The 9,188-nt window shown below is 45.4% G+C and overlaps 1 protein-coding gene across 2 annotated transcripts in view; it reads left to right on the top strand.

The window, feature by feature from the left end:
• DEDD2 (death effector domain containing 2) overlaps window positions 1-3,505 on the top strand; it is a 41,655-nt gene extending 38,150 nt beyond the window's left edge. For both annotated transcript variants that reach the window (XM_073570739.1, XM_073570740.1), the window contains exon 5: window positions 1,904-3,505. In XM_073570739.1, the coding sequence (XP_073426840.1) occupies window positions 1,904-2,277 (374 nt within the window). In that variant the 3' untranslated portion in view covers window positions 2,278-3,505. The remainder of the gene's footprint in view (window positions 1-1,903) is intronic.
• Window positions 3,506-9,188: the final 5,683 nt, after the last annotated feature.

Genomic DNA, 9,188 nt, shown 5'->3' on the forward strand with positions numbered 1-9,188 from the left:
ATTAGTTCTGACCTTTCCTCTAGCCCTAGCAACTGTGGAGACACTGAGGGGGTGGTGTTTCCCCTAGCTGAAACCGCATGGAACAGGGATCAACCCTCCGAACTCCTGCTCTCCTCTTACCGTGGGCATACTACTCAGACAGCACAGGGTGATGGTAAAACTGTGTGGCAATGCTTTATTGAAGCACAAAAAGGGGCAAATAACAAATACGACAAGTCCCAGTATAATACCCAAGATAATGCAAATTTAGAGAGTCTCACCGCTGACTTGCTGGGATAAGTGCAGCTGTGACTTCAGGGCCGACTACCCCCACCTATGTCAAGCACAGAGTGGAGGTAACGATAAGCTTAGGAAGAGGAGTCCATTGAGGTACAAGGCCAGTTGACCGGAAGGTCACAACCTGGCTTCTCCGAACATCTCCATGGAGCCAAGTGACCGGTGGGTCCCATTCTTGACTTTCACAAACATCCATGGGGCTCAGGTGACCAGTGGGTCCAAATCCTGACTACCCCAAACTTATTCATGTTTCAGCAATGGTCAACGAAGCGGATCTGTATTCTCCCAGCCGGGGCCGTGGTCTCATAAGCTGGCATCCTGTAGAATGTCAAATCTGTGTCCCTCGTGATGGAGCCATGATGTCTTGGCTGCTGTCTTGTAAAGAGTCTGGTTCTTTTGGATCTCTTGGATGACTGAATCTCTTGGCTGTCTGGATGCATCTCTGTCTGATGTTACAGAGGCATATATCCTTTTTATAGTTAACTGTCCTTCAATCCAACATTCACAGGTAAAGGGGAAGAATGGTGACAAGATCAACTCGCATTGTTTATGTAATCTATTTGCATAGTTCTTGTTCCTCTGTTTTGCAAGTCAACAAGCTAGATGGCCTGGACAATGTGTAATCAACATATCAGCCAACATCATTGTTCAATTATCCTGCGTCTCTAGTCAACCAGGATAACCGCACAATATGTTAAATTGTCATCATACAAGTCAATATTACAGGCTTATACGAACAAAATTCTGTTTTCTTGACCAACCAGAAAGAAACACATTCAAAAGTCAACATATAGATAAGTCTATTCCTCCTAGCTTGCTGAAAATGGATGTCTGGTTAATTAAGATAAAATACTGTCACGGCAACTTCTTAATAATTTGTCATCATTAAGACATTGTGCCATCTATGGTGCCCCATTCTCACTCAAGAAAAAAAAGGGGACTCTCCCTTCTGCTAGAATTCACTTACTATAGCTCTGATTTTCTGCTCCCCTTTCATTGATCTTTATACTTCAGGGAGATGTCATTTGTATGTACAGACAAGCGCACAGAAATGTTCTATTTTGCACTCTTGATTAAATACTTCTACAGGTTGACTGACCTTCACCAAGAACAGAAAAAAAAATAAAGCGGAAAAAAAAATCACTTAAGCGTATGTAACAAGCCACATTTGTTCTCCTATCCAAGTGGTATTAGTTCTGGTCGTATATTTCCATTCCTATTCGTTTTGCTAATTAATACTAAAATCCAGTAAAAGCTGCAGGTACTTAAACGAGCCATTTGACGTTGCAACCATCTAAAAACGACTCAGACTTGAAGTGAATATGCCTACTCATCCTGTTACATTTACAAGAAAAAAAAAAAAGCTCTGAAATATAAGGACAAGTCTGTTTCAATTGTAGAACACCTCAAAGCTTAATATTGGCTGCAAACTGGTAACTACAATGTGCTCTTTAGTGCTTTAGAGCTGTTATAGCTTTGCTGGTCCTTCATATTTTGAAGGCTACACTCTAATAGTGGTTAAAGTTGCATGACCTTGTAGAATTTGTTACTTTTTCTTTTTAATTGTTTCTGTTTGTTCTTCCCTCCCTTTTTTTTGCCCCCCCCTCCACCTACCTCCATTTTTTAGGAATCAGATTGCGCGTTCGAGCAGAGTACTGCCGCCACGACGCGATTCTTCACCAGAACGTTCTGTCCATAAAGCAGGATCCGCTGGAGAAGCAATTTGATCTCTTTAGCCAGTCCAACACTGTGCTAAAATCTAGAGACCTGGGCTCAATTATCTGTGATATTAAGTTCTCCGAACTGTCTTACCTGGATGCTTTTTGGATGGACTACATGAATGGCTCCCTGCTGGAAGCTTTGAAAGGTGTTTTCATCACAGACTCTCTGAAGGAAGCTGTAGGACAAGAAACCATTCAGCTTCTCGTTAATGTAGATGAAGACGATTATGAAGAAGGTCGGAGAATGCTGCTGGAGAGCCTCCCTCAAAGGGCGGATTGAGCTCCTCAAACTTGTGTTATCGTTGAGAAGTACTTAACTGTGTTTGGTGCCTGCTGGTCACCAGGAATCAAAATATATATAAACTGTTTCTGCTTCTCCTCCTAAGAGTCCTGTGTTTCTAATGAGTGTTACTACTTGGAGGGGAAGAAAAATAGAATTTTCAAAGGGGATGTGAAATATCAATCTCCAGATCAGAGGCTGATTTATTCATGATCCCATTCCAGTGCTAAAACAGGGTTATGATAGGAAAGTAAGCAAAAAGATAAGATTACAGTGGCTTTATTTTTTTTCATTTGGGGAAGTGCTTAATATATCTTCCCATTCCTATACATACCAGGCAGTACCATTTATACTAACTGCGTATTTTTTTTGTCTTCAATCATACCACAGAAGGGTAAAAAAAAAAAAAATATTTTTTTTAAACACTATAAGCTAAAAAATATGTGGCGCTTATTTGTATGGCTAACATTAGTATTTTGCGACTGGAGGTCATTGAGGACCTCCTTATTTGGGAATTCTAGTTTTCATGTTAAAAAAAATAAATAAATATAAAAATCTATGTATAAATCAAACCATGAAGATAAATGGGTAGAGACAGCAATATAATATATTTATTGGCAGCTCGCTACACGCAGATGCTGCTGGCTTATTGTATACCTCTACCTCGTGGCTCTACTCAACTTTCTACTATAGCTGTAGCCACACTGTAACATATATGGTAACAGGTGAGTGGAGGATATAGTAAGAGAAGGGGGAAAGGTATTCCGCTAATCTGTTGCATGGCATCACATGCATTGGTCTTGCATCTAGTAAGTGGATTGGCGCAATATTCATAGATTTTGTCTGCCTACAAACACGATTGCTTCTGGTTTGTGTTGACAAACATGCTTTACTACGGTGTACTGCTGGTTAGTATGACTTTAAATGCAACAGCAGTTTCACAGAACAGTGCAGTAGATTAGAGGGATGATTTTTGTTTTTGCTTCTCCACGATGAAGGACCCCTACTCCAGGTATACTTATTTTGTTAGATGTATACTTACTTTGTTAGATGTGCTAATTGTCATCCCTGACTTGTACGACCACATGATCTTTGTACTGGATCCCACTTAGGGATAGTTTTTACTATGTAAATAAGGGGCTTTTAGAGAAAGCTTTGAAAAAAAATTTTTTTCTAACATTTCAAAATGTCTCTTGTAAAACAAACCTAATAAAGACATTATTCAGTATTGAATGTTTCTTATTTCCATTTATCAAAGTGCATTATGGAGCGTTTGACAACTTGATGCATTTATTTTATAAGCCGTAAATACTGTGTATATACTCGTGTATAAGCCGAGATTTTCAGCACATTTTTGTACTGAAAATGCCTCCTCGGCTTATACATGAGTCATTGTGCAGAACCAGCGGGGGAGTGGGAGCTGTGGCATGAGCCGGTGGCTGGGACATCATACACTCCCTCCTGTAGCAACGCTGAACGTCCCCTGCATCCTCCGTTGTCCCAGGGGGTAGCACGGGGGAAGGAGCACAGAGTATGGGGGGGAAAGGAGCACAGAGGTGGGGAGAGGCAGGGGGGAGGAGGGGGGATGCACAGGCGAGGATGGGGGGGGGAGGAGGGGGAGAAAGTACGGGGGGAGGATGGAGAAGGAAGCAGAGGGGTGGATAGGGGGAGGGGAGGAAGCACAGGGGAGGGGGAATCGGGAGAATGGGGGGGAGGATGAAGCACGGGAGGGAGAATGGGGGGGGAGGATGAAGCACGGGAGGGAGAATAGGGGGGAGGATGAAGCACGGGAGGGAGAATCGGGAGAATGGGGAGGAGGATGAAGCACGAGAGGGAGAATCGGGAGAAGGGGAGGATAAAGCACAGGGGAGAATGGGGGGGGAGGATAAAGCACAGGGGAGAATGGGGGGGAGGATAAAGCACAGGGGAGAATGGGGGGGAGGAGAAAGCACAGGGGAGAATGGGGGGGAGGAGAAAGCACAGGGGAGAATGGGGGGGGGGAGGAGGAAGCACAGGGGAGAATGGGGGGGGGGAGGAGGAAGCACAGGGGAGAATGGGGGGGGGAGGAGAAAGCACAGGGGAGAATGGGGGGGGAGGAGAAAGCACAGGGGAGAATGGGGGGGGAGGAGAAAGCACAGGGGAGAATGGGGGGGGGAGGAGAAAGCACAGGGGAGAATGGGGGGGGAGGAGAAAGCACAGGGGAGAATGGGGGGGGGGAGGAGAAAGCACAGGGGAGAATGGGGGGGGGGAGGAGAAAGCACAGGGGAGAATGGGGGGGGGGAGGAGAAAGCACAGGGGAGAATGGGGGGGGGGAGGAGAAAGCACAGGGGAGAATGGGGGGGGGGAGGAAGCAGCACAGGGGAGAATGGGGGGGGGGGGAGGAGAAAGCACAGGGGAGAATGGGGGGGGGGAGGAGAAAGCACAGGGGAGAATGGGGGGGGGGGGAGGAGAAAGCACAGGGGAGAATGGGGGGGGGGGGAGGAGAAAGCACAGGGGAGAATGGGGGGGGGGAGGAAGCAGCACAGGGGAGAATGGGGGGGGGGGAGGAGAAAGCACAGGGGAGAATGGGGGGGGGGGGGAGGAGAAATGGGGGGGGGGAGGAGAAAGCACAGGGGAGAATGGGGGGGGGAGGAGAAAGCACAGGGGAGAATGGGGGGGGGGGAGGAGAAAGCACAGGGGAGAATGGGGGGGGGGGAGGAGAAAGCACAGGGGAGAATGGGGGGGGGGGAGGAGAAAGCACAGGGGAGAATGGGGGGGGGGAGGAGAAAGCACAGGGGAGAATGGGGGGGGGGGAGGAGAAAGCACAGGGGAGAATGGGGGGGGGGAGGAGAAAGCACAGGGGAGAATGGGGGGGGGGGAGGAGAAAGCACAGGGGAGAATGGGGGGGGGGGAGGAGAAAGCACAGGGGAGAATGGGGGGGGGGGGAGGAGAACTACACCCTCATTTAGAATGGTAGTAGGCTCGGTCACATCAAGAGAATCCGCAAAGAAACTCCTAGAAAGGGTGTCTGCCTTAACATTCTTAGTGTCCGGAAGAAAAGAGACCACAAAATTAAAACGCGTGAAAAACAATGCCCACCTAGCCTGTCTAGGATTCAAGTGTTTGGCTGATTCAAGATAAATCAAATTCTTGTGGTCAGTGAGGACCACAACTTGATGTCTAGCTCCCTCCAACCAATGTCTCCACTCTTCAAATGCCCATTTCATGGCCAACAATTCCCGTTTCCCCACGTCATGGTTACGTTCAGATGGGGAGAATTTTCGAGAAAAGAAGGCACAGGGATTCATCTTAGAAGTCACCGAATCTCTTTGGGACAAAACGGCTCCTGCACCAATCTCAGAAGCATCTACCTCCACCTGAAATGGGAGTGAGGCATCAGGTTGCCGTAGAACCGGAACAGAAGTGAATCTCCGCTTATGCTCCTGAAATGCCGAAACTGCCTCTGGAGACCAATTCACCACATCAGCGCCCTTTTTGGTCAAATCAGTCAGTGGTTTAATAATACCAGAAAAATTTCTTATAAATTTACGATAGAAATTAGCAAAACCCAAAAACTTCTGGAGAGCCTTCAAAGAATTGGGCTGAACCTAATCATAAATGGCCTGTATCTTGGCCGGGTCCATTTCAGTAGCAGACTGGGACAAAATGAATCCCAAAAATGAAATCCTCTGTACACCCAAGAGGCACTTCGATCCCTTAACATACAGAGAATTTTCCCTCAAAATCCGGAACACAGTCCGGACATGTTCCACATGAGAATACCAATCACTGGAAAAGATCAAAATATCATCCAGATAAATGATCGAAATCTTATCCACAAAGTCCCGGAAAATATCGCTCATAAAAGACTGGAAGACAGAAGGGGCATTAGTGAGCCCAAAAGGCATCACCAGGTACTCAAAATGTCCCTCCGGAGTATTAAACCCGCCTTCCATTCATCCCCGTGCTTGATGCGAATAAGATTATACGCCCCCTGAGGTCAAGCTTGGTAAACCAACAGGCACTTAACTCTGTAAAATAAATCAGAAATCGGGTAACTGGTACTGATATTTAACAATGATTTTGTTAAGGGAATGATAGTCAATACATGGCCTTAATGAACCATCTTTCTTGGCCACAAAACCCCAGCACCTAAAGGTGAAGAGGATGGTCTAATATGACCCTTCTCCAACGACTCCTTGATATAAGATCGCATAGCATCATGTTCGGGTACCGATAAATTGAAAAGCCGACCCTTGGGAAATTTACACCCGGGCATTAACTCAATTGCAGTCATAACTCCTATGAGGAGGCAAAGATGCAGACTTATTCTCACTAAATACATCAGAAAAATCAGCCAAATAGGAATATCATGAGACTGGGGAGAGGTGGAGAAAACAGGAGTGTCACTAAGAACACATTGACAACCCCAACTCACCACAGACACAGATTTCCAATCCAAAACAGGATTATGAGTTTGCAACCAAGGAAACCCAGAACAATAGTATCATGCAAATTGTGCAACACTAAAAATTTACAATTTTCTTGGTGGTCCGGGGCGACCCGCATTACCTGGGTCCAAAACTGGGGTTTATTCTCCGCCAAAGGAATAGCATCAATACCCCTCAAAGGGATAGGAGTCTGCAGGGGTATCATGGGAAAACCACAACGTTTAGCAAAGTCCAAATCCATCAGATTCAAAGCTGCTCCTGAATCTACAAAAGCCTTAGCAGAAAATGTAGACAAGGAGCAGATCAGGGTAATCGCCAAAAGAAACTTAGGCTGTACACTGCCCACCGCAAATGTGTGAGCAAAACGCTTTTCTCGAGGGCAGACAGAAATAGTATGCGAAGCGTCTCCACAGAAAAAACACAGCTTATCCCGCCTTCTAAACTCCTGACGTCGCGGCCTAGACAAAACCCTATTACATTACATTGGTTCAGATGTTCGTTCGAAAGGAGGCAACGCCTTTCGTGTAGTTTTACGTTCACGTAAACGCCGATCAATTTTAATGGCCAATGACATAGAATCGTTTAGACCAGAGGGAACAGGAAATCCCACCATAACATCTTTTACGGTTTCTGCCAAACCCTTCCGAAAGAGAGTTGATAGGGCATCGTCATTCCATTTAGTAAGGACCACCCACTTTCGGAATTTTTGACAATATAACTGGAGAATCTTGACCCTGGTTCAATGCCAATAAGGTTTTCTCAGCTTGATCAATAGCATTAGGTTCATTATACAACAACCCCAAAGCTTGAAAAAAACACGTCCACATTAGCCAGAATAGGATCTCCGGGTGTCAAATAAAAGTCCCAATCCTGGGGATCGCTGCGCAGCAGGGAAATGACAATTTTAACCTGCTGCACCGAGCTCCCCGATGAGTTAGGTTTCAAAGCAAAAAATAGTTTACAATTATTCTTAAAGTTCAATTTCGACCGATCCCCAAACAACACAGGAGTAGGAATTTTTGGTTCAACAGCAGATGATTGAGCGAGATAGGCAGAAATTCCCCGCACTTCAGCAGCGAACTGCTCAACACGATCAGGCAATTGTTTAGTCTCCATTTAGAGAAAAAAAAAATCTCCTGCGCAGCCCCAGAAAAAAGAGGAAAAAAAAAAAAATCCCAACACTGATCCTATCCACACAACTAGCAGTAGCTGTGGAGCGTACCTACGATGATCCTAAACGCCTCGGCACAGCCAGAGAGCTAACTAAGCCTAAAGCAAGAAAGGGGAAATCTAAACTGCCCCAGAGCAGACCTCAAAGGAATAGATAGCCCCCAAACATATATTGTCGGTGAGACAAGATGAAAACACAAACACAGGCAGGAAAATAGACTGAGCAAATGATGGGGCCCACACTGACTAGACAGGAAAGGAAAGACACTGTCTGCAATCACGCAAAAAACCCTGCAAAAAGTCCAACACGTCTGATGCAAAAAACACTGAAGTCACAAGACTTCGCCGCCCACTATATCAGCACTCTGGTCTCTTTTTGCTCTGCTTTCAGAATATACCAATCATAGAATCATAGAATCGTAGAGTTGGAAGGGACCTCCTGGGCCATCTGGTCCAACCCCCTGCTCAAAGCAGGATTCGCTAAATCATCCCAGTCAGATGTCTGTCCAGCCTCTGTTTGAAGACTTCCATTGAAGGAGAACTCACCACTTCTCGTGGCAGCCTGTTCCACTCATTGATCACTCTAACTGTCAAAAAGTTTTTTCTAATATCTAATCTGTGTCTCTTCCCATTCAGTTTCATCCCATTGCTTCTAGTCTTTCCTTGTGCAAATGAGAATAAAGTTGATCCTTCTACAATGTGACAGCCCTTTAGATATTTGTAGACAGCTATTAAGTCTCCTCTCAGTCTTCTCTTTTGCAAACTAAGCATTCCCAAATCCTGCAACCTTTCCTCATAAGACAGGGTTTGCAGACCGGTCACCATTCTGGTCGCTCTTTTCTGAACTTGCTCCAGTTTGTTGATGTCTTTTTTAAAATGTGGTGCCCAAAACTGGACACAATATTCCAGATGAGGTCTGACCAAAGAGGAGTAGAGGGAAATAATGACTTCACGTGATCTAGACTGTATGCTTCTGTTAATACGTCCTAGAATTGCATTTGCCTTTTTTGCTGCTGCATCACACTGTTGACTCATATTCAGTCTGTGATCTATTAGTATACCCAAGTCTTTTTCACATGTGCTGTCACTTAGCCCTATTCCTCCCATTCTATATATGCTTTTTTCATTTTTATTGCCCAGATGTAGTACTTTGCATTTCTCCCTGTTAAAAACCATTCTGTTAGTTGCTGCCCACTTCTCCAGTTTATTTAAATCTTTTTGAATCCTCTCTCTCTCCTCTCTAGTATTAGCTATCCCTCCTAGCTTTGTGTCATCAGCAAATTTAATCAGTTTACCCTCAATTCCTTCATC

The sequence above is a fragment of the Dendrobates tinctorius genome, unplaced genomic scaffold (assembly GCF_039654945.1).
Source record: "Dendrobates tinctorius isolate UK_male_01 unplaced genomic scaffold, ASM3965494v1 ptg000028l, whole genome shotgun sequence".
Classification (NCBI taxonomy): Eukaryota; Metazoa; Chordata; class Amphibia; order Anura; family Dendrobatidae; genus Dendrobates; species Dendrobates tinctorius.